This window comes from Hipposideros armiger, unplaced genomic scaffold, assembly GCF_001890085.2.
Source record: "Hipposideros armiger isolate ML-2016 unplaced genomic scaffold, ASM189008v1 scaffold_39, whole genome shotgun sequence".
NCBI lineage: Eukaryota > Metazoa > Chordata > Mammalia > Chiroptera > Hipposideridae > Hipposideros > Hipposideros armiger.
Window position 1 is genome coordinate 5,115,475 of NW_017731389.1, and position 25,586 is coordinate 5,141,060.

At 38.8% G+C, this 25,586-nt stretch overlaps 1 protein-coding gene and 1 long non-coding RNA gene across 5 annotated transcripts in view; one reads left to right on the top strand and one right to left on the bottom strand.

The window, feature by feature from the left end:
- Nucleotides 1-1,070: 1,070 nt before the first annotated feature.
- BICC1 (BicC family RNA binding protein 1) overlaps nucleotides 1,071-25,586 on the bottom strand; it is a 263,046-nt gene continuing 238,530 nt past the window's right edge. For 2 of the 4 annotated variants that reach the window (XM_019638417.1, XM_019638420.1), the window contains 7 exons: nucleotides 24,140-24,305; nucleotides 21,399-21,438; nucleotides 20,875-21,029; nucleotides 14,942-15,098; nucleotides 11,613-11,773; nucleotides 9,025-9,124; nucleotides 1,071-3,751 (listed from right to left, as the gene is read on the bottom strand). In XM_019638417.1, the coding sequence (XP_019493962.1) occupies nucleotides 3,621-3,751; nucleotides 9,025-9,124; nucleotides 11,613-11,773; nucleotides 14,942-15,098; nucleotides 20,875-21,029; nucleotides 21,399-21,438; nucleotides 24,140-24,305 (910 nt within the window). In that variant the 3' untranslated portion in view covers nucleotides 1,071-3,620. Of the gene's footprint in view, nucleotides 3,752-6,160; nucleotides 6,240-9,024; nucleotides 9,125-11,612; nucleotides 11,774-14,941; nucleotides 15,099-20,874; nucleotides 21,030-21,398; nucleotides 21,439-24,139; nucleotides 24,306-25,586 lie in introns of all 4 variants that reach the window. The other 2 variants (XM_019638419.1, XM_019638418.1) reach the window with 2 other exon arrangements.
- On the top strand, nucleotides 3,615-20,868 carry LOC109380637 (uncharacterized). Its single transcript, XR_002123539.1, has 6 exons — nucleotides 3,615-3,702; nucleotides 4,902-5,040; nucleotides 12,866-12,958; nucleotides 17,539-17,586; nucleotides 18,158-18,897; nucleotides 19,293-20,868. It is a non-coding gene; the product is annotated as an uncharacterized LOC109380637 (long non-coding RNA).

Here is a 25,586-nt window from a genome sequence, read left to right on the forward strand (position 1 = left end):
CACAGACAACAGTTTAGTGGTGACCAGAGGGTGAGAGAGGAGGTGAAGAGATAGGACAGTAAAGTGGGTCAAATATATGGTGATGGAAGAAGAACTGACTCTGAGCGGTGAACACACAATGCAGTATATATAGATGATGTATTATGGAATTTTACACTTCGAACCTATATAATTTTACTAATCTCACCCCAATAAATTTAATAATTTTTTTTTAAACTGGGATTTCCAGACAGCACTTGAGTTTCCTCGGAATGCTATAAACACATGGAGGCTGTGTTGAAGGGTGGGGATACATCCTCCAATCCCTCTTCATCAGCCGTACCTTTCGGAAATGAAAGCTTTGTAAGGTCAGGGCAAGGGTTTATGTTTCATTCACTGCTGTTCCTAGAACAGGTCCCAGTCCTTACTAAGCCCTCATTAAGTATTTATATAATGAGTGAATGTGTGAATGGATGATAATTTAACATAGGGTTCCCAGGTAAGATTTTAGTTAAAGGATTTCTTGTGCTAGGAAAAATATTTTAAGAGCCATTACCACAGGTAATTCAAGTGGAGATATTTCTGGGTGCATCATGGGTGGAGGGTTAGGCTTTCTTTGAGATTTAGACAAACCTCAGGATTAGTAATGATTCTGTTTGAGAATGAGTTAGGGCAGAATCACAAGGCACAGTGAGCCCTCACTGTGAGAGCACAATGGTCGGCCTCTGAAATGGGAACCTGGGTCAAGAAGTCCAGCATTCATTCAATAGGAGCTCCTTTGCTGATGGATGAGGTTGTCAAAGCGGTCATACATTTGAGTCCTTATCAAAGAAAGAACAAGAATGAAACCTGTTCCATAATATTACTCTTTTTGTATGTACCTGTGGGTGGCCATGGAAACAATGATTGATTACTGGTCCTGAATTCACTGGCTAAAATCAAGTGCCTTAGCTTCTGGTTAAAATGAGGACTGCCAATACAAAACAACAGGAGAGTATATATTCAATTCTACTGCAAAAACATCTTTCAATTCTGCTGAAATAACCAAAAAACAAAAAAAGTTTTCTTAGAAAACAAAGGCAGACATACAGTTTATGTGTAAAGATTTTTTTTTTAAAAAAAGGCATTTCATCTAGCAAGGGCAATACAAAGGAGTTATATAAATTTATTTTTCATATAATAATTGATTAGTTTAGAAAAAAAATCCCATTTTCAATGTTTAATTCCATCTCTCATTTAAAAAAAAATCACTAAAAGGACAAAAATCCACACAAAAATACAATCTGTATCTGTTCTATATTTACAGATAATCGGTCACTATTAAGGCACAGATTGATTAAAAGCTACCATTTACTCAAATAATCCAAATATTTTGTGCATCATATAACACAGACAACACCGTGTACTGTAGTGTCATATTCCCTTCATTGCATCAAGAGAAAGTGAGAAAAATAATTTCCAGTGTTTTTATTTATTTATTTATTTTTAGCCATTCTATTTAATCTAGTTTAATTGGAACAGTTTTCCCTTAGGCATAAAGCACTGTTCATAAAAACCTCCAACAACTTAATACTACAAATCCATTCCATTTTCCTCCTGTTGCAAATGCATGGTAGAGAGTTGGGAAAGAGCTCCAAATGACTTCTTTTTTTTTTTAATTTCGGAAAGTCTTATTAAATAAATGATAAAATTTAGAGCACCGAGCTGTTGAACAGGAAACAAATCTGGAGTGCTGACCCTGTGCTGAGTGTGTAGCGTGATGTGTCCATGTGACATGTGCAGGATGATGCCACTGTGCTTGCAAGGGGAGCAATTTAGTTCTACGTCCTTTAGCAGATACAGTTTATTTAGGAATGGGCATCCCCTTAGTGCCATTATAATTGATAATTTTATGATGGGTCCATTGTCTATGCCTTCAAAGTAACCAATACAATTTTTTAAAGTGAAAATTTGTGTGTGTGCAAAATTTCTCTTCAGTTCTCTTGTTCTTTCATGGTAAGACTGAGCCGTGGAAAAATGTCATGGAAAAAAATGTCAAGCATTTCTGATTCTGCATTTGTATGAAAGTCCCCAATTGTTATATATGCTTATCTAATGCTTTCTGCTGAGAGCATGCAACAGTGGTTTATGTCCATGTAGAAAATCTTCAATAATGAACATAAGTAAGTCATTACAGTACAGGTAATTCACAACATTTCCTATGGGAAAGTTTTCCAACAAATTGATACACTTGGAAATAATATTGCTCTGAAGAAAGAGAGGCACTTAGTGATTTTCTTCATGTATTGAAAACCCTTCATAAATCTACAATACCATGTCTGAAAAGACCTAGGAAACAATGTTGCCTGATTTCTTGGACTTTCACAGTATGAAATTGTAACAATGAATCGAGCCACTTATAAAATAGTCTTTTTTTTTTTCCTCCTTCAGAACTCAGCTGTCTTTATAAACTGTCACCCTGGAGACTTGAATAAAGTCTTTCCGTTCTCAACAAACATAAGTCTACTTCGAGCAGACAGATACGGTTTTAGGAAAGTCCTCTGACCATACGGAGCAGAGCTAATGTGTACATGACATGATAAGGACAGTAATCTACTTCTCCTCCTAATGGCAACAGTGCTGTCTTGTCAGATGATTATTTCTTTTTTAAATAAAGTGACAATCTAGGGCTCCAGTTATTGAATGCCGTCCATTCTCTACCATAAATCTCTAGTAGATATCAATTTAATCACTTATGTACTGTAGGCTTATAATATCTAAAAATAAAAGTTTGATATAAATAAGTGTCCTTTAGTGGCAGTATACTAAAAATAGCCCTTTGCCTTCAAGACAACCATTAAAATCATTTTAGCAATATAGGCAGCAGCTAAATATGATAACTGCAAAGGGTTAATATTGCAAAGTCCATTTGGTCTTTCTCTGCACCTGTTACAGTGAACTAGGTTCATTGCTAATTGTTTCTAGGATGCTGACACAAATGAACAGAACTGGTCCAGAACCAAGTGGAGTCACTTACATTTCCCAAAGTCACAGAATATTCTGCACAAAAACTAATTATCCAGTACCATTTCAAACAAAAAATTTAACGCAGTCAGAAAAATGTGACTAAATCTGATTTGTACCAATACATCAGGTGACATGAAAACGAGAGAGAAAGAGAGATCATTTCCACAGGACAAGAAATTAGAAAGTGTAAAGTGCTGAAAGACCTCAATAATTATTTTAAAGCAGTACCAGAAAATTCCACTTTGATTATTTTTTTGAAAAAAATCCCCAAATACCAAAACAAAACAAGCAAACAATAACTTCTGTGTTTTTCTGGCATCCTTCATTTTAAGTAAAAAATCAGTGCATATGTTATACAGGTAAATAAAAACAGGAAATAAAGCCCTACCCTCATATAGCAAATTCTGTCCAAGTACCATTTTTTTTTTAAAAAAGTAATCCGCATGTGGTATTCTGTATGACATAAGAACATCTTCTCTGTTTTCTTCCTGTTTGGCACAAAATTCAGGTGTGAATAAGATGCTTTGGTCCTGATCCCAGACACCCAGAGTACCTAGGACGGTGTGCAGTGAAGGCCGTTCACAGATCTTCCGTGACCATGGCAGAGTTGGCGGGTGTGTGCCTGGAGAGCACTGCTACCAGCGGCCACTGACACTTGCAATGTCCGAGTGATACTGACGGGGCAGCCTCCCACTGGCTCCACCTTCCAGGAAAGAGGTGCGTGCATTTGGCGGTTCAAAAAGCTTTCTTCGGTTTTTATTTAGTTCTAGAGAGAGAAAGAGGTAACCGTTAGCAGCTCAGTGAGAAGCTGTACAATCTACAGGACATGGCAGCTTTGGGGCGGGGTTGGGGGCAAGTCAAGTATGGTAGCAAAAAGAAAACCTGTAGTTGATGGTCAAGACATTTCTGAAATACTAGAAAGTCTGATAATAAAGGCAGCATGTTGCAGCCAAGAGAACCAAGAACAGCAGATAGTTTTTATTGCAGTTTGGAAACTAACTGAGGAATATGTCATTCTCAGAGCCCTCTAAGCTCTAGATATCCAAATTAACAGTGTGACCTATCCCAACTGTCATTTCAGAGGCAAAGGGCAGGGTGGGGGTGTGGGGGGGTGGCATTGAAGCTGGTGAAGGCGTATGAGAGGATGTATTACCAATGACACAGAAAATTATTACAGCTAGTGAACTCATCCATGTCATACACAGCCATCACTGAAGTATTAAAGTCAGCCATGAGAATCAGAGCCCACATCTGAACAAGAGAAGGCTGGAGGAACACGCCGGGGAATTCAGCCCCAGCCCCCTGGCTCCACCAGCTCATGGCGCCTGCGCTCCTTGCGTAAGAAAGAGCCACATGAAGAAGCGTATCAGCAGGTTTCTCTGAATACAAAGTCAACTTAGTAAAAATAGCTAGTTTAGGAAATAGATACAATTGAAAACAACCAATACTCGAACCCAAATTTTCAGGGAAAATCTTAAGATGATCAATTTTAATTAAAAAGAAAACAACAGAGTACTTAAAAAACACTATTTAGTTTGGTCTTTTGCCAACTACAAATTATTAACCAAAAAGGTAAAAAATTAATCGAAGCAGCCTATCTTGTTTATGACTATGCAACCCCTCTATTCCCAACACCCCCAACACACACATATACAAATCCTCAAATCAAATGATGTAACTCTTGCTAGTGAACTCATAAGAGTAGATAGAATTGTCAGACTCTGTACATTAGGATTATGATAACCATCAAATGCAAATATTTTGAATTATTTAGTTTCAAATAGAGTGATTATATAGTTGATGTGCCTAAAGTTGTCTTTTTTGGGGGACTGAGTAGGGTGGAGCCAGTGATTCAGCACCTATGTTTGCACCGTAGTTTTTCAACAGCACATACAACCCCCTTTTGAATTCTGAAGGTGCCCTGCAAGCTGTGGCCTGCTGAAGCGATGCTGGGACGAGAACACAGGTGGCCATGTGACCAGAGGTGCTCCTATCTCCCTAGTTCTGGAAGATGGACCAACACCCTTCACATTTCACGTCACTGCCTTCCAATATGTAAGTGTCTGCCCCATAGGGGCAATGCAAGAGTGGAGACATCTCTTTTGTTCACATTTAGGTCTTAGGGGAGAAGAAAAATAACAGTGGTTTATTAGAGCTTATTATACAACAAGCGCTTTACATCCGTTTCATTCTATTTAAGTCCCCCTTCAGAGTTGAGAATATTACCATTCTCCATTTTATAGATAAGAACATTGAATTTTAAAAAGTAGACGAAGTAAGTTGTCCACACCACTGTTATGTGAGGAGGTGTAACCCTGCCTGCCTCTGTGCAGAGGCCAATCAGGAACACAGATTTGACAAATTGGTAGTTTGACATATGCCAGACAGCAGTGCTTTACTTGACAGTTTAATATACCACATTTTTTTAAAATCCAAAAATATAGCTTAACTTTAAAGAAGCAAGGAAGATACCTTTACAAACAAAAGACACATGCAGGCATGCTCATAGATAGCTATTGTTTCAAGTTGCCACAGAAACCCAGTAGCAATGACATTCCTATTAAAAGTCGAACACATGTATCTTGCTTACAAAAACAAACAAATTCAGAAATCAAGACAATTTAATATATTGAAAGGCAACTGTAGAAGAGTTAAGAATACATGAATCATCTTAAGTATACAGACTGGGAAAGTTTTATCACCTTCCAGTTAAAAGACTTTCTTAGGCCTCCGTTTCCTCATGGAGGAATAACCCACAAATCAGGAGGACATTCCCATACTATAAAGAAGGAAAGCAATGAATGAGGTCAAACGCTGTTCTTCCCTATCACACATGTCCAATGGAGTACATGAAAAATAAACTGGGCCATTGAAGACAAATTCTTTAATACACATTGAAAACGTTAATCTGAAAAGTCACATCAACTAGACTTTTGAGAGAATAAAATGGTCATGAAGAAACTCGGCCATTCCCTAAAGATGTCATTTCTAAGATATATATTTCCAAATGTGAAACACACAGATAAATTTGTAGAGAGATTACCAAGGATCAAGTACTACTGAAGAGATTTTAGTTGTTGGTGGTGTTTTTTTAATTAAAAAGCAAACTCCCTCCTCTGATTTTTGTGGGGTTTTTTTTCAGTAAGCCTAAGGGATAGTTTGGAGAAATACCAACCTTTTCCTTTGAAATTCCAAGGCTCACACAATCCTGGCAGCTCTCAGGATCTTGTTGCGGGTCTGAACAGAGTCACAAACTAAAAGAATAGGTCGGGAAATGTTAGATCTACCTGAGGCCGTGGTGGGAAGGCTGTTAACAGGATGCTAAACTTCCTTGCACTTAGTCCCTCTACATTCAGTTAACTACTCACTAAACTACTCAGAGAAATTTTTAAAAATTCAAAAAAATTGTGGATTTGAAAAAAAAAAGCCAATTTTTCTTCTCTGATCTCTACTAGAGAAAAATGTCATCTCCTACCATACTAAAATAAATGTCTTCTGGCCCAAGATTAAAAACAGAACAAAACCTAATCCTGAAAGAACTCTGATTACAAGTTTAAAATCTACAGAATTTTCAAAAGGAATTTTGAGCAAACTCTGGATCTAACCAAACTATGTAACCACAAGACAAAGGTTAAGTCGGGGCTGCCCAGCTATCCCTGCATCTATCTGGAAAAGGAATGTTCTAAGACTAAATGGATGTATTTGTTATCAGATGAGTTGAATTGGAAAAAGGAACTTTTTGACGAATGGTTTCTGTATAAAAACCTAGTACTTGCAAAGAAAACAATTTACTAGGTTCAAGCAAATGCACTCAACATAGTAAGGTGAAATCATCCTTAAAATAATGAAATACTTCCCACTGTGCAGAGCATTCATAAGGCATCTTATTCAAAGTCTCTAACTCCTTTAAAAGTAAAAAGGACCCCACTGAGAGAGGCAGCCTACAGAAGTCGTATATAACCTCAGTCGAACCACACTAAAGATGATGATTGGAGAAAACATTTTTTAAAGAGGATTCAAAATCCCTGCTGTTTCCCACTCTACTCCCCCAATCCCAACTGGAATACCACCAGTATGCTCTAAGTAAAGATCCTAGTGATCCACCTGGAACCAATGAAAGTGCTTAGAAAGATCTTATTGCTGGAAGCCTTACAGAATTTGGAATTGGGGTGGTGCACAAAGAAAGAACTTCTTTATTTTCATTATCCTGTCACTGACATTCCATGAATCTCTAGTGAAAGATTATGGGGTTCCGGAACATACACTTCTCAGGTACAAATGCGCAGGCCCACAAGCATATTTTAACAGTATAGACATGGTGATGATTATGTGATTTAATCAAATTAACAAAAGAATGTGAAAATATATAAAGATAATTTAGGTCTAGGGATAGCCCTCTGAGGCTGAGCTTTAGGGTAAACAAGTTGGAAAAACTATCCTATTGTCACCGAATAAAAAAAAGAAAAAAACAAGGTACGACCCTGCTAATAACATATACTGTTTAAACTGTGGGTGATTTTCATTATGCCTGATGATATAGCACATGGATGGACAGAGCTTAGAAACAGAAGGTAACCTCCCATGATCATCTATTTCAATCCACCTTCATAGTTAAGAAACCAAAACCAAACGAGGTTTGGAAACTCCCTGAAGAACTCGTGAGTTGGCAGAGAGGCAAAACACAGGTATTCGAATACAGTGTTCTTTGCACTACACCAGGCTGATCTTAGGAGTGAAGAAGAGCATCTGCCCTGTGGAGCTCCATTAATGCAGCCACTTGGGTACCCAGGCTGAAGGAAGACTTCTCCAACTGATGTGTGCAGAACCATCTTGATCCACAGAGAAGCCTAACAGGCTGCTCAATGGCCAAATTCCCACCCCTGTTTCAAAGCTGCTCTGCTTATATCTGCTTTAGATGTTAGGTCTATAGATAAGATTCTCCATGGAGTAGGAGGGGAGTGCAATCTGCTGCAAAAACAAAATGGAAAACCACTGAGGTTTTATTTTATTTGCTGATTGGATTATTGAATGCTGTTTGAAAAGGATGTTCACCAACTGGATGCCACTGCTGGCCTGATAAAGGCATAGCCTGCAAATTCAGTGTTCTTTCTGAAAAAGCAAAGTTATTTTCTCACCACACCTGACACGTGGCTTCTGTCCTTGTTGTCACTATCTTTCTGAGAGACGGACACACATACAAAATTGACATTCATTAACTTTATCAGAAAGTTTTCAAAAAGCAACTCCATTTTTTTGCCCCCCAAATATCTTCCTCATATTTTTCTAAACAGCTTTCTGATGTTTAGAAAGGTCCATTTCTGAGGTCCATTGTAATTATGTATTTGCCAACTCTGGACTTATCATCTAGCTCAAGTGCTTTCAAATGGGAGGTATCCAGTAAACATGTAGAGAGCATTTTGTAATGCATAGACTATGCAACCAATGCACAAAGAAGGCAGTCTGGGAGACAGACAACATTATTGTCCTTCATTCTGTGACTACTCTCAGGATCCTACACCCTTCTGTGACTCACAAATTCTATTAAGACTTTCAGAGAAAAGTAAAAAGCATTAAGACAAGTAATATTGCCAGGTTCCAGCTACACCAAGTAGCATTCTTTTTTCCTCTGATACCATGATCTCAGCTGGTACACAGGAGACATGCGCTTGAAATATAACAGCCAATCCAGAATAATTGTTCATTAACCCAATGATTATTGCTTCACACAACCACAAAAGGGAGACCTAAGCTGCTCCCCCTGCATCATGTTCTGCAATGGGCAGTTTTGGTTAGATCTTTCTCGGGAGATGTGTTTTGAGGAATAACACTGTCACGGAAGGCTTTCAGGAAATGCCCTGATGAAGGAGTGGGGATGTTCTCAGCATTTGCCACACCGTTGGCGGGAAAACACTCGGAAACCACAACCACAGAGGTGCCAGGGTCGTGAGCAAGTGGTTGCTGCGTAGAACCAGCCCCGATGGCTGAGCCTACTGACAGAGGTTCATATTTTAAAATATGAGTATGAGCATTAGTATTCACCTGAGATTGCAAGCAGCATTTTCCTCCTGGCACCAAAAGTAGTAATTCCCAGCTCCTTCAGATCCTGGTCTGTGAGAGTGAGGAACGTCTGAAGATCGATCTGCGGGTGAAAAAGTAATCTATAGCCCATATAATAAATATTTTCTCCCTCACTGTAGGTTCAGCTCATTATTACACCTATTTTATTAATTAGGCTCTGTCCACTTTCAAAAATGAATGGTGTTAATTAAGGTGATGAAATGAAAGTGATTATTCTAGCAGAAGACTTAATCTAAGCTAGTGATTTATTACAATTGAGATAAAAACTTAGGTCTTAGCATCCTGGCAGCCAGGGCAAAAAGGGAAACAAGAAACAAGAATTGCTTTTTTTTTTTTTTTTTTTTGGGTGAACTGATAAAAGGAAGAATACATATGTGTCAAGGAGAAAGAAAATATTTCTTCGCTTTGGATTCTGAACTGGATAAGTATATCTCTATAAAGAAAAACTGAATAATACCATAGATGGTATCTTCCACTGTGTTCAACATAAGAATGACAGAATTCCCAGACTACAGACCCATGACTCACCTGGCTGAGCCCGGCTGACAGTCTCTGGAGTGGCACACAGTATTTCCAGGGACAGTGTAATTGTACTCTTAGGCATTAGCAACAATGTGGAGGAAAAAGCCCGAGGATCCCACCCTTCCTCTGAAGACAGTGCAGAAGAACAGAAAGGCCATGGGCTCTGAAGCCAGAGAGCCATGGGCTCAGATTCTGCCTCTGCCATTACTAGTTGTGTGAGCTGAGCGTTAACAATAGTGTACCCTGCAGGGCTGTTGTGGGCATTAAATATGATTGTAGATATAAAGCAATGGGCTCACCAAAGGGGTAAAATAATTGGCAGCTATGGTTAGTAATAACGTATATATACATATCTGGGAAAGTTGCTCAATAAATTTTCAACCTGTTTAAAATAAACCCTACAGGTTACTTAATGGGGGATTCTTGTTAAGTCATATCTGAATATTAGAAAATATTCTAAATGGACGAAGCAGTACCAAATTTCAACACACCTGAAAACAGTAAAATATACTTTTTCATTCAAATTATATAGAAGTTAATTTGAAATTTTCTCTTTTGATTTAGAAGTCACATCCAGATGTTACATCTTGTAAAGTATTTTTGTTTATCATTTATCATAGGCCTAGAGATATGTTTTTAGAAATCCTATTTAATGGAGACTGTAAGTAGAGTTGTGTTCCAATAAAACTTTATTTACAAAATCAGGTAGCAGGTCTGCAAGCCATAGTCTGCTGACCCCTGCTCTAGTTAATAAATATGAGATAAAGCCATCCTGGCTTCATATTATCATATTTTCTTCCTTTATGAAGTATCTGGATAAGAAGAACCTATAATAAATTTATTTCTATGCTTCTACAAACAAGAAATAAATATAGATTAAAAACAAAACCAGAATATTACTGAATAACATCCAATCTCTTACTTGGAGACCTTTTGTTTCTGGACAAGTTAAAATACCTCTGCCATTGAACTTCTCAATCAGACACCCTCACCTAACCAGCAAGACTAAATAAAAGACGTAATGCATTGATGAAGAAAATATTATTCAACTTACAAAATTCTTGGTAAATGAACACTAATTTAGGTGTAGAGGGAAGAAAACAAAATCGGTACCCTGAAATCCAATATACACACGATAAACTTTTTTTGGTGTAAAAAAGTTCAGCAATCAAACTGAAGTTATTGAACCATGGACAATACTTTATGTTTATGATACAAAGGGCCTAATAAAAATTCTAGGTTCTTCATTCACTGATACCTACCTGGAAATTACTGACTTAATCAGATGTTCTCTAAGATGAAATCAAGCCAATTAGAATCAAACTTCAACCAAATAGATACATTTATAGAACTATTTTAACTTTGTTGCACTGGACTAGCTGTGTGCTGGTATCATGACAGATTATTAGAAAGAATCACACTCTTCTCTTTATGCCAGTGCACAATGGTTATGGCTGATCACTTTGACCAAAATCCATGGTAGGGACAGCTCAGAAGACATCTTAGTTCATCTCAGTGTAGGCAAAACCCAGTCAGTCAGTTAACTAATAAATTCACATGTAGCAAAAGCACATTATATTCTGTGAGAACAGACTTCAGTAGCATGACTAGGATGGGGTCAAAAACAACCACAGATATTTATTTCAGGTGCTATTATTTTAAGTGCCACAAATGAAGATAACAGATTAAAGAGTGAAATCATATTTAATACAGACTTGCTGACCTTAAGGGAGCTAGGAATCAAAAGTCCCTCTGAACCAATACCCTGATTAGGTCTTTTAGCTGAAACTGTTGAAGGTATGTTTTGGGAACAGCATTTTCTGTATTTTCTCCTATCCTGGGTTTACTGGTTGCACAAAATAAATAGGAAATGAGATGACATTTTTCTTCACAGCAAAAACAAGCTACGAGACTTGAATAGGTGCTCAGTGAAAGCCAAGTCAAAAGTCAGTGAGTGATTTCATTCTAGAAGGCGTCATACACACAACCCAAACAAAGATGCCAGGGAAAAATAAATACTGACTGACCTCTTGTTGCTGAAAGACGTCCGTGTATTTGCCTAGGCCTAGTTTGCTGAAGAGCTCAGGGAGGTCAGAGCCCTTGAAAGAGCTGTTCAGGTTACAGCCATTGCTTCCTGTCAGCGAGGAAATGCAGTCCATGTAATTGCTACTGCTGAGATAGTGTTCCGCTGAAAGGCAACGAGAGACAGGCTTGATGTATGCATGCCCAGAGAGGGCAAGGTTTAATTAAAAGTTTTAATCACTCAAATATTTCAAATTAATTATTGGGCTGAATAGAACAGTAGCTGTGGAAATACAGCAATCCTTTACTGGAAACATGGGCTTTTCATGAAGGAAATGTTGGTTATTGCTTTCAGAGAGGCTCTTGCCATTTAAAAAGTGTCCACTTGGGAGGCAGCAATTCAGCAACAGTGCCTCTGTAGTTAATAATCATTAATCATACTCTCCCAGAGCATTCAGACACATTTTCTCTTTATAATTGATTGGATGTGAAATGGGAGAATTGGGAAAAGTTATTATAAGTCCAGGCTCCTTCTGGATGGCAGGATGGCTCTCTGTATCCACACCTGTGCTTACCTGCAGTCAAAGGAATTCTATGATATTGCACCACATAAATCTCCTTCCCTACAAAAATATAATTGGGCAGTGAGCTCACCAAATAGAGCGCTTCCAAAATTAAGAGTAACATATGAAGTGACAAAAAATGATGCTGGAGTTCCTGGGTTTAATTTATGACAAAAACGAATCTATGTTCTTGAGAAAAAAAAATTCTAAGACAGCAATGCCGAGCTTTGCCTTGGCTCTGCCAACAATTTGGTGGACAAAGATTTCTCCACGTTGTCGGTAGTTCTCAGGCCCAGAGGCATGCACAGCTGGGTGATGGACTAGTGAGCCATGCCAAGTGCTTGACCAAATATTTAAACCCTTCAAGAGCTGCTTTGGAGAGTCTGGCAGAGCTGTGCAGCCATTTCTAACTCCCTGACCAACTGGCTCTTGTCTGGTGGGAATTCTATCTTTTACACCAAACAGCTTCACAAGGGATTCCCAGGGAGAGGAGGGAGGATGACACGCAGCTAGCCAATCAGATCCATTTAATCTCCTCTGGGATTAATGCATTCACTAAATCTAAGAATCGTGTTGTGCATGGTTTTGGGTGCCACTAACCACTTTCTCCAGCTGTTTTCCTCTCTCAGTTGAGAAGTCCTTTACCTCAAGTGGAAGGGATTTCTTGATAAGGGTTCTTTTTCTCTCAAAAATAGATGTTTTGTATCTTGTGGAGAGAATGTGTAGAGGAAAGAATCCAGGACCAAGCCCTGAAAACCCTCAGCCCTGGAACACTCCACCATTTAAAGGTAAGGCACCACCGTCATAAAGACAGAAGGAGTGACCAGTGAGGTGCTGTGGCGTGGGAAATGCAAGGCAGCATGTGATGAACACACTGGAGTGACCACTGGACTTGACAGCATGGAAGGCTGACCATGCACTTTGTTGTCCACATGATAAATTTACTTCTTTTAAGAAGAAAAGTGGGAGTTTCTAACACTGGAACAACTGGAGTAAACAGGGATGCCTAGGGAAAACCTAGATGCCGGTAACCTTGACAAGAGTGTCAAAAAAAAAAATCATCTAAAACTGTGCTGTTCAGTAGAGTATCCATGGGCCATATTGGGAATTTTAAAATGTTCTATAAGTAAAATACATACCTGATTTTAGAGACTTAATACCAAAAAAGAATGTAAAGTATCTAAAAAAAAAATGCCTTTACATTGGTTATAGTGTTAAATGATAATATTTTACATATATTGGGTTAAGCAAGTACATAAAATTTGAAAAAACAGATGGAATAAAATAAAATATTTTTACTGATAAATATTTATTACAGTAAATAACTTTCTTTACATTTCTTTTATCTTAACTACTTATACTTTATACAGAGGGTGCCCAAAACATGTATACACATTTTAAGAAAGAAAAAAACTACTAAAATTGTAATAATATATACTGCTAACAAAAGATGAATACAAGTCATGTGTATACATTTTTTGGCACCCCCAGTATATATTCTCTTTTAAACTCCTGATGCTCTTAAAACATCTGACAAAAGCCAAATAACTGTGCTTCCTTAATCATTCCTTTTTATTAATGAAGCCCCTATCTTTACCCTAAGCCTGAACTTCAGTGCAGCTAAGTTGTACAGTCAATTTTAATTATCCAGCATTAAGGAAAGGGAAAGGAGATAAAGACAGAAAAAACAGGCACCAAGCCAATTTATATTGGGCTACAGAACAGAGATCATTTCCAGCCCTAGATCTGCACCTGGCGCCAGCCCGCCTCTCAGCTCCATCCTCCAGTCAGTGATGGAGGCTCTAGCCCATAACTGATAGGAAGTGTCCAGGCTACTACTGACAGTACCCTGGGAATGAAAGAGTTGATTGTGCTTTCTTTTTTAGCCAACCCCACACTGCTTTTTTGAAATCTGAGACTCTTGACAGCATGTCTGACTTGATCGGCGGTAACAACGGACTTACTGAGTGTCTACTATACTCCTTGAGGTTGCCTTTCTTTAAAGGGTCTTCAAATACCCTGAGCTATGTGTTTCGGAATTCCAAATTTGTCAAAAACCCTGAACAAAGGCATTAGGGGTATTTCTTGTGATTACTTTTGTCAATTCTTATCTGTATCCCTTTGTAGACAGCCCAGAAGTGTGGGCGCTGTTACAGACAAAACCACTGGACTCATGCCGAGTCTGAACCATATGTGTTCGAAGCCAGAACCTTATGCTTTAAATTTACGTCAATTCAGCTACATTTGGTCAATTCAGCTACATTTGGTCAATTTAAAAAATCAAATGCTGCTCTCCATCTTTAATAGCTCCCTACCAGGCAGACTTTCTTCTATTGTCCAACACTGAGCCCCTACTAGGTATCATACACTGTTAGACATCTGGGAAGAAACAACATATAAGAATGCCTGTCATGTGGGCACTTAATAAGTGTTCATTGAAGGAATAAATATGGCCCCTGGCTTGAAGAGCTCAAATTCTACAGAAAGAGATAGATACGTAAATACGGAATTACACTTCAGCATGACAAGTGCTAGAGTGAAAACATATGCAAAATGCAGCGAAAGCATTTATTATGGTAAATAACTTTATATAACTACCTGGTCTGCTTCACTGGGAAAACTAAGGAAAGCTTCACCAAGGATGTGGATATGAGTTATGACAAACACTTGAAGGATGGAGTCCAGAGTTTATACTTGAACATCACCCTCAACCAAGTGAACAAATTCCAAGCAGGTTACATCTAAAAGTATGATCAAAAGTCAAAGCTCACTTGATTTGTTCTGTTTACGCTTGGGGCTGCCGATAGAAGCTGCAAATTCACTATGACTTGCGGGTCCTATTCCATTTCGGTCTCTCCAGTTATCAGCTTCGCTTCCACTTCCCAAGTGCTCGCGACTGTTGGACCTCGAGAGGGACATTGATGAGCCCTGTAAACAGTCAAAGGCAGAGAAGGAAATGGTTAAGAAGGTGGGTTTCCTGGGGTGAAAGGAGAAAGGGAGCCCCATGCGGCCACTGCCATTTACTTCTCCTGCTGACCACTGCAGTCACCCATGAACGCTGATTCCCGGGCAGAGGCTGTGGCACCTGTCTAGACAGCCTTTGTTCCCCAGCCACCAGGGACACTTCGGTAACATACACAGGGAAGTCCTCCAGTATGGGGGTGCCCAGCAGAGTTCTGCGAGCCCCCAGGATAAAGCCACACGCAGGAGATTTACAGAAGTGAATGCTGAGATTCCTCTCTATTTTTAGGAACCACAAAGCAGATCTTCCATCTGGTTTGGCAGCAATTCTCTTCATTGAATCACACAAGAAAGAGCAATGGGGACGAGGTGCAGCTAGACCCAACGCGTTGACAGCACTCGAGCTCCCCGGCCAATAGAATCAGAGGGTAGCGAGATCTGGCATTTCTCTTGTGTTGGCCTCACCTAAATATGATCTCTCCAACAAATTACAAATACCTGGAAAAAAATCTACCTTTTTTAATTCCCTCAAATCAAAATAAAACATAAAAGATCTCAAAGTTTACACTGAACTTGCATTTATTCATTCCTGTATTCATTTAGTTAATCGCCATATTACAGGTCCCCTACTTTGTACTATATCTAGAGTATTAAAGTCAAGATTCTCTGATTTTCAAAGTTTTCTGTTTGTTGGGGAATCCTAAGAGAATCCTCTACTATGCATTTCAATAATCTCACTTAATTCAGTCTCACAGCAGCAGGACCACAGCTGAGCACGCTTCCTTCTTCAGGGCATCATCACACTGCACTCCCCAGCGTTCCCACCCAGCTCCCAGTAGCCTTGTAGGACCTTCCTCCTCTTTCCCACTCCAAACGTCACGTTGCTGGAGACTTGATCCCAGCATTCCTTCACACGTCTCTCTACACTTTCTTCGTAAGTAATCTCAACCTCTTTCAAGGCTAAGGACAGCTAAGACTCTGAAATTTTTACCTCCAGATTTGATTTCTCTGTTCAAATTTAGTACCGTAGAGTTGCCAATCCGACACACCCATTTTACTGTCTCATAAGCATTTTACCTTAGAGTGCTTAAAACCAAATTTCTGACTACTTGTCCCCGCCAGCTACACCCAACCCTACTCCTCCCCCAGAATTCCTACATCAGTAAGTGACTCTACATTCACCCAGTTGCTCAAACCAAACTTCTAAGGGTCATCCTCGTTCCTCCTTCCCTCACCACATCCAATCCGTCAGCAAGTTCTAGCAGTGGCATCTATAAGCATACCCCAAACCTACGTGCTTCTCTCCATCTCCACGACTGTCGCCAATAGCTTCCTCCTTAATGGATATTTTGACTCGACTCTTGCCTCCAACCCCAATAATCCATTTTCCAAAGCAACTAGGTTGCTTTGCAAAATGCAAATTAGACCAAGTCGTGTCTCTGTATAAAATCTCGTAATGCTTTTCCAGTACTTTACAGTGGCCTAAGGTGCTCCATAGTTGAGCCTCTGCCTCTCTCTCCAACCTTATCTTCAACGCTCTACCACCTGTCCACCTCTGCTCTGTGAACTCACCAGCTGGTTCTGACTTCAGGATGGTCATCCCAGCTGCTCCCCTAGCCTGATTCTCTTCACAAGGCAGGCCCTTTCTTGTCATCTAGGTCTTAGCTGGATGTCATCTCGTTAAGACCTGCTATGAGTACCCAATCTAAAGCAGCCTCTGTTTCATATTTATCAGAGGCTTTTATTACCTAATGCCTTCTTGTTTACTTGTTTTGATCTCTACCCACCAAAGAGAAAGCTCTATCCATGAAAGTAAGAACCTGAATTCAAGCATTGTATCTCTAGGGCCTACAAATGTGTCTGGAACACAGAAGTTCTTAATAAGTATTTGTAGAATTACTGAATTTCATAGATGCCTTTTCCTACATCTATGGGATGTCCTTTGCTGACTTCTGGAAAGGGGCACAGGGAAAGAAAAGCTCCTGAGACCAAAAAAAAAAAAAAAGACTTCAATTAAAACCATCTTTAACATTATACTTCAACCAGATAGATCCAATGCAGCAAGGGGAATAACAGCATGCTCAGAATTGGTAACTACCAGAAGCATTAACGAGATCATTATGTGGGCTTTATATATATATTTTAAATTCTGCATCTAAATTCTTCTTGAGTATAAAAAAATGACTCATCTAAGATCTAAGCCAACTTAATTCACATACTATGTCAGACCTGGCTAAACATTAAGTAAAAACATAATCGCGTGATATCTACTAGTTGTTATCGACTCATTAAAGCATCACAAAGAGCAGCTCACCTCTACTCGTAGATTTATAAGACTTATAATAATTGGACATCCTCATTACTCCTAGGGCTGGAAAATGAAAACCCATCTTTGATTTCGTTGCAGGTTTTTATTTGTTCCAGAGAATGCAACCACTACTTATGCTTTTAAGAGGTAAGTGGCAGAAAGAAAAGGAAAATCCCAAACCTTGTGTAGTTCTGTTGATGTCACAGAGGTGTTACTGGTCTGAGCAGCCCTTTGTTTGACCTGTGGTGTCCCAGTATATCATCAAGTGGATAGGGCCATATTTTTGAGTCTTGGAGAAAACAAAACAAAGCCTCAAGCTGCCTGTTTCTTATCTAAAGGAGCTCTTTAGAACAGGCTAATTTCTCAACGTTGCCCCCAAACTGGAAAGAATTGCTCAAGTCTAGCATCTCCAAAATCTGAATAAGGAGCTCCAAGCATCGACTTCTTGCCTCAAGCAAGTTTCCTAGAGCAGGACACTGTGTGCCTAATCCCTGGCACACCGAGTGAGCAGCTTGCACCCAGCAGGACCTCCTGGCTAAACATACTTCTTCTCATCGATCACTGTTCTACTTACCCATTTGATTTTGTTTTTCTTTGGAAAAAAATAAGGAAAAAGAGTGTTTCTAACCATCCTCTAATTTAAACATATTAGTGCTGTAAGTAGACACGTGGGCAATCTTTTAATAAAAAAATTTAACTTCTCTCCTCTTTTCCTCAGGTCCTTTTCCATCCTACCTTGTCCCCGTGTCCTAACCCAAAGAAGCAATCCTCACTGACTGCCCAGTTTTGAATACCGAGCAGGATAAAGGGGAAGGTGTGCACCTGCAGACAGCAACTGCTGCGGAATATCAGCTCATGCTATGTAACGGGGACTTTTCGCCCCCTTTCAACGGATCTGTGATGCATGAGGAAAAATTCAAGTTCTACACACCAGGAAGAATCTAGAACACTAGTCCCAAAGCAAGATCGATTTTATCTTTTCATCAACAGTGTACAAAGGGGCTGTAAATAAAAGCAGGTTACAAGGTGAACACCCATGCACTGATCCAGCTGGTCACACCTCTGCCCTGCCGTGTCAGTGTGAATGAGCCACTAGACATCAGCCAGGAAGGTGGAAGGGCCTGACCCAGGAAGGCCAAGGCAAGGAAAGCCACAGGAGGGGGTTCAGCCACTGAATCAGGACCTGCACATTCCTGCCCACAGCAGGTGGTTCTACCCATCCCAGGGCAAGTGCCGGAGCACACGGGTCAGGTTCTTACATCAGTTCTGCATCGTCCCCCTTAATGGGAGGTCCCTGTGATCAGTGTTTCCAGAAGGTGCGTGCATTGGAATCATACGAGATTTCTGCTGAAAAACAGAGATGCCTGGTTCCCACACCCTACCTGATGAATGAGATCCTAGAGGAAGAGGATGATGCATTTTTATCAAGCTCTCCAAGTGATTCTTATGTCTGTTAAGGTAGGGCAACGTGGCTCTAGATCAATTACACATCACCTTTGCTATGTACCCTTTTGGGTGAAACCATTAGGAGGAGGAGTGTAAGAAAATTTTGTAAAATGAATTCAAGTCTTTTCTCTGACACCTACTGCCATGACCTCAAGTAAGACACTTAACTGCTCTGGGCCCCATTTCCTCCCAGGGAGTTTGTAGGGATCGGATAAGTTTATGGATGAAAATACACCTTATAAACCACAAAGAAATAAATGAATGTGATTGAAGATAATTATCACTGGTACATTAGGGGCTGATATAATACTCTGAGGTGTCCCTTTGCCTATAAGAAGCACACCTAGTTTTAATGTGCAGAAATACTTCTGGCAATAAGCACTCATATACTTAATCTTATCTTTCAGCAGGCTCTTGGTTTTCTTCAGAGGAATGTTCTCCAGTGGAAGTAACACTAACTGCTAAATATGAGAGCTTACCATACACCATGCTATGCCCTGGATGTCCTCTCTCACGTCATCCTTGAAACTCCAATGAGAAAACAGGCTCAGAGGACTGCAGTCACTCATCAAAGCTATCACTCATCTATCAAAAGTGGCTGTCACAGCCCCTACAGTATTATTAGAATGATCATCATTTCAAATCATCATAATGCTAGTCTTTGAGAACAGAACTGAACTAGCATTTCTACAGTGAAACAGTTCACCTGTGAAAGTACAGAAACACAATCAACCACCTAACACTCCCCTCTGCCAAAGCCAAGGGTGAGTGGAATGGACACCAGAGTTCATCAGGTGAAAGAAACAGCAGTTTTGAGGTCTCTGCCAACAAAAGGAGACGTCTGGTTTCTCTGAGCGAGTGCTATAATGGCAGAATGAGTGTACTTCCTAGAGCCTCATGATTTTTCATAATGGTTCCTACATACTAGCTGCTGACAGTAAGTTCAATCTTTAAAAACAGCCTCTCAGGTTATGACTGTAGGTCTCACAGTGAAATTCACAGGACACTGTTCTTTTCAGTATTTCAAATAGTATTTTCTTTTTCACTTACTCTTAGAGACAAATTAAAAAACTTGCATGTTTGCTTTTGCCCTTCATCAATAGTCTGATTTATTACAAAGAAAATAGGTGGAAAAAAGGTCACTTTACAAATGCCAGTTGTTAGACTAACAATTACGAAACCCTTACCCAGTATTTGTTTTTTGGTCTACCGTCTTCTGGGTGAACACTGTGGTTCCTGGATTAATCATGCTCACCCATGTTTGGGTTTGCACAGTCTCCCCAGTGTTGTGTGTGCATGCGTGAGCTCTAACCCCATCCCCGCTCGCGAAAGGCTTACAGCCAAAATCTGATACTCCCAAACTGAAAAGGCCTTGCTGAGTGAGTCACATGTAGCCTGGCTGGGAAGGACGGAACCCTGGACCCCTTCTCCATGTGATACGATGCCAACTTCCTAGTCTCACTGAGCAGTACAGCCAACATCTGGGAAGTATAAAATTTTGGAGCTCTTGTTTGTGATACTTCCTGCTGTGTTCCTGGCATATCTGAACACACTGAGTTTTTAACTCATACCTGAAAACCTGTTTCTGTTGAATATTTGCCTTTTCCCCCTATGGTAGGCTTCCTAATGATACCCTTGGATAAAGGGATTCTTCACACGTTTTATGGAATATTACATCTGTCCTTTGCTTAATCTCAGTCCTGCCTTAGCATTGATGACATGCTCTCCCTAACAAAAACACATTTATCTAAATTTACATCTCCATAAGGTATAAATACGAGTTGATCAATGCTTTGAGAGAAGATACATAAAAGATAATACATTAGATTGCATCAGTTTTATAGCAATATGTTTATAAGAACAGGAATTAAAACAAATCCCCTCTAATGATTTTTCCCTATGTAAATAAACACTGGGAGGGGAGAGACGGTTTTTCTCTTTTGCTAGGAGAACACACAGGAAGAACGGGCAGGGCGTAACTCTACAAACCTCAAAAGTGGTTGTCATTGTGGGTTTGTAGGACACGTGGTTGGCCCTTCTCAGCTCCTTGATCGTTTCCGCTGGCATGGATTTCGAAAACCCGAGGCCGCTCCAGGTATTTGTAGGTGTTCTGACCTCTGTCACCACTGGTTTCTTTAACATAGCTTTAGGAAACAGAATATAAAACAAACGCTTGGTATTTTAATATATCTCTTCAATAAAACATTGATGAGTGTTTTCTTTGACCTATGTAAAGAAATCATCACTGAATATTATTTCTTAAAGTATCTTCATAAAATATTCTAGACAAAGGAATGGGAAACTTAAAAATGCTACATTATTTCTTAATTGATGTAATGCTAATCTAGTCAACAAAATATATTCAACCTCAACAAAATATGTACAACTTTGATCCTAAGCCTTCTTTTTATGAAGGTCCAATTTCACAATTCAGTATGAATACTGGAAAACCTTTTATGGGTCCACTGGAAAAAAAACCAACCCAAAGTATACATCTTTAACATATTATATACCTTTTGTTGCTAATAGCTTCTTTTGTTCATAGTCAAATGCCTGAAAAATGAAACAGAGAAAATATCTTTATTGCCAGTCTATCCAAATGCCATGCCAATACTTGATGATTAGAGAACAAAAGTTTTGACTACAGCCCATGAATCTGCCTAGGACACATGCTAAGCTTTGCGCCAATAATGTGTCATTAATTCAGTGCAAGTCTGATAAATTTAAACGTGTTTTCAAAAATGATTAGAATAATACATTACTACTTCTGACTTTAATTCATGACAGTGACAAGAGTTAGACATTTCCCATCAAAATGGGGGGGAAATTCCTGTATTCATACTATGAATATATGTTAAATATTCACAGGACAAATATATGCTGAAGTATAGGAATAACCTAATAATAGTTATGCTGTTTCAAAATAATTACCAAAATGCTTTCAGGTTATCTATTGGCCTCCTTTGTTTCTCAAAAATCCCCTCTTCATTTACGTAAAGGATGGCCTGAAGTAGTATATAATGTGGAGACAACTTAAGGAATTATTTAGCTTAACTGGAATAGGCTTTGCTTTTGAAATGAGATAAATGGCAAATGTCTAGCTTTAAGCTATAATAACATTAAGCAATACAATAAAATTAAACCTAGTTACCTTTTATTGCACAGGACTAGGATCGCACTATTTATTCTTTCCATTCACACTGAATAAGTGACTTATACCACAGTCAGGTCAACACAGAAACCAAGGTAGGTTGTTTTGAAGAAAGCAGTCTAGATATAGCTACATCTCAAATGCTAACCCAGTATTCTCAACTCCCCAATGTAGGGACTAGCTAAAACTTAATTTGAGAATGTCTCAAAGGCCTACAAGGAGAGTCAAAAACCAACCGGGAAGAGCTCTTCTGACCCTTCTTGCAGGAGAACTATCTCTCCATATGTAGAGTGCATGCCCAGGTAATTTACAGTCCAAAACAGGATACTTCTGAGAGTGAAATGTGCCACAAATAATAAGTAGGTCAGGATAATACAAGTCAACAGGCTGACCCAGACAAACCAGGGTGTGTGATTAGCTTTAAGAACACAACAGTAAATCATGAGCACCAGGTTTTTCGATAACACAGTTTGATGATGTTTTTGAAATCCTAGGTATAAAATGGCACTGGGAATTAAAATCAACTTTTAATGATTAATGTCTAAGGGCAAGGTGTGGGGAGATCCTAAATTCACCTGTTCAATGAATAGTTATTGAGTATCTCTGGTTAACGAGAATGTGCTGTACTGTGTGGAAGAATACAATTAATTAATAATCTATAGCCTCAAAGCATGTAGAGTCTTAGGTATGGGTAAAGAAATAACTACAAAAAATAACTACTAGAAAGTAGGATAAGTGTGAAAAGAGAGCTGCAGCAGCACTCAGGAGACAGAGATGATTTTTAGCCGAAGGAATCATGGGAGTCTTCAATCTTTCTCCCAGTCAATGCTCAGTGACTATTATCATTGGTTTCTTAGGGATTTTAAGAGTCAGCTCTTTACTAATGACATAAATACATCTATTTAAGTTGAAAGAATGTCACCAAGAACATGTTTTATCCATCCAAAAAGAAGGAAACATGAAAATGGTTCACTGTAGGTATAAACCTGATGAAAAAGATGCGAAGTACAAGATGGATGAAAACCATAAAGGGACCACAAAGCGGATTCAATACTTCTTAGATGAGAGAATTTTAATTTATATTAACTGAAAATAAGTCCACCAGAGAAAATGTAACAAATGTCATTTTCTACCATTGACACTTTATAATGACCATGGCTTTTGTAAAAACATTCACCTAAAAACTCATGGAGATATTCAAATGCAAAGGATTAAAAAACGGACAATCAGGGCTTAACTGTAGTTTTTGCTGGAATTATAGAAGTATAATTTAGTTCATGAATTCATCTCTTTGCTATATCTGTGACAGCTGCTTGGTTTCTAGGATTTTGTGAAAAGTTTTTCCTTTTTTATTTTTCTTGTTTTGGATGTAAGAGGATGGGGATGATAAATCTCTTACTATGAAGTAGGCAAGTCTACCCAGTAATTCCAATACTGAAAGCAAATGTTTATAAGAATCTCTAAAAGCACAAAGCACAAAATCCTTATCTTTCATGTTATGATCTATATGTAAATCAGATTTCTGAATTTCATGGGCAATAGTCTATTTTGAGTAATGAGCCTAATGCTTTGAAAAAATGGATACAGAGAAAATCCCTGCTGAGGAAATTGTTTACAATAATCATGAAATCTGTAAATATAATCATCAATAATATTTAGCATCTTCTTTCAAAAAACTAAAGATTCATATGAGTTATTTTTAAACTCTGTAAATGACACAAAACAAATTAATCATCTCCATTTTATTGATAGAAGGATATTTATTTATCTAAGGCTATGTCATGAAGCAGTAATACTTAGAAATAACAGCTCTGACATTTATCTAAATTTTTTAAAAACGTGAATAACATCATTTGCATAACACATACTGGCATACACCATTTATGTCATTCTTCATATTATAAACAATTCTTCTCACTTAAGCTAAATCCTGCATTTCAAAACCAATTCCTAAATACTGCATATATAGTTAAATTTCATTTTGAACTAGAGTACAGAAAGAAAACCTAATTTCTGCTCTGCTGCAAAACACTCACCGAATTCCCCATTCCCTAACCTAAAACTCTACATTTGGATGACATGCCCATTTTTTTTTATCATTACCTGCATGTTGACATATGATGGCCGTGAGGCCAGGCGGGCCCTTTCAGAGTTTTGCTGGGCAGCGGCGGCCCTCTCTGCGGCACGCTCACTTCCTGGAGCCTTCTTGTCAGCCAAAGGGCTTTCTGTAGCGCTCAGTTCAGGATCTGAGAGCAACCTGTCAGTGCTGCTGTGAAACAGAGTTTGGAATTTAACACTCCACGATGATACACAAACGTACTGAATGTTTCCTGTGTGCTACATTTACTTTGTATGTTTACCATTGTCAACTATTTACCTGTATTAGCTCATTTAATCCTCACAACACTGCTATGAGGTAGAGAGTGTTATTATCCCCATTTTACAGATGACAGAAGTACCTTGTCCAAGGTCATACTTTCGATAAACAGTAGAGCTGGAATTTGAACCCAGGGATCTGACTCTATGAGCTGGAGCTACAACTATTCCATGACATATATTTACACACATTATATATAGTATATATGGAATTGTACATGGTACATGCGAAATAGGCATACAGACAAGATTTCTACTTTGTATACATCAAGGAGATAGCAGTGGCCAATGCATACACAGTCTAAAGAAGACTCAATCTGAAGGAATGCAGATGATCCAATTCACATGTGTGAAATGTATATGATATTGCTAACAAATCTGCTATGATAAAGGTGGCAGATAAATAAGAAATATTCGCCAACACCTGTTCAGGGGTATGAGAAGAGCATGAAAGCACTTCATGAAATGGGGAACAGTTACCTGAATTACAAAATTGATAATGCCCTATGCATACACCTCAAATTCAATACCAATTGCATGTTAGGTTCAAGTAAAAGACAAGTAAGAAACAGTATTGGTCAAAGAGCTGATGTGTTCATTCATTCTTTCTTTTATCATTCACTACTCAGTTGTGCTAGGGGAAATCAAGGGAATTTAGAAAGGATGACTGGAATACAAAAGGAAGCGCAATAAACTTTGTTTCCCTGACAAAAGTTCACAGAGGCATCACAGATGACATCTGCACTGGAAATGGAAGGGCATCTGTAGGTGCACCAGTGCAAAAGGCCAAGAGAACAGCAACTTCGAGGGAACAGCATAAGCAAAGGAAAGGAAACGTGCAACGTGGATCACTGGTGGTTTTAAAGCCAGAATATGCCAAGATCAGACTTGTGTTTTCAAAATAATTACTGGGACAAAACAAAGGGCTGACTGAGCTGATGAGAGATTGGAGGCAGGGAGACCATTCTGGAGGGTGCAGCTTAATTCAGAAAAGAGACAAAGAACAATTTACAACACACTTAGTGATAAAAGGAATAGGTATATACTTCAAATGCTTCAATACAGAGAAGAAAGCAAAATCATTTCTCTAACTTACGCTACATAATGTTAATTATGGGTGTTAGTACCATGTAAAGAAAAATACAAATATAGTGGATTTAGACAAAATGGGAAC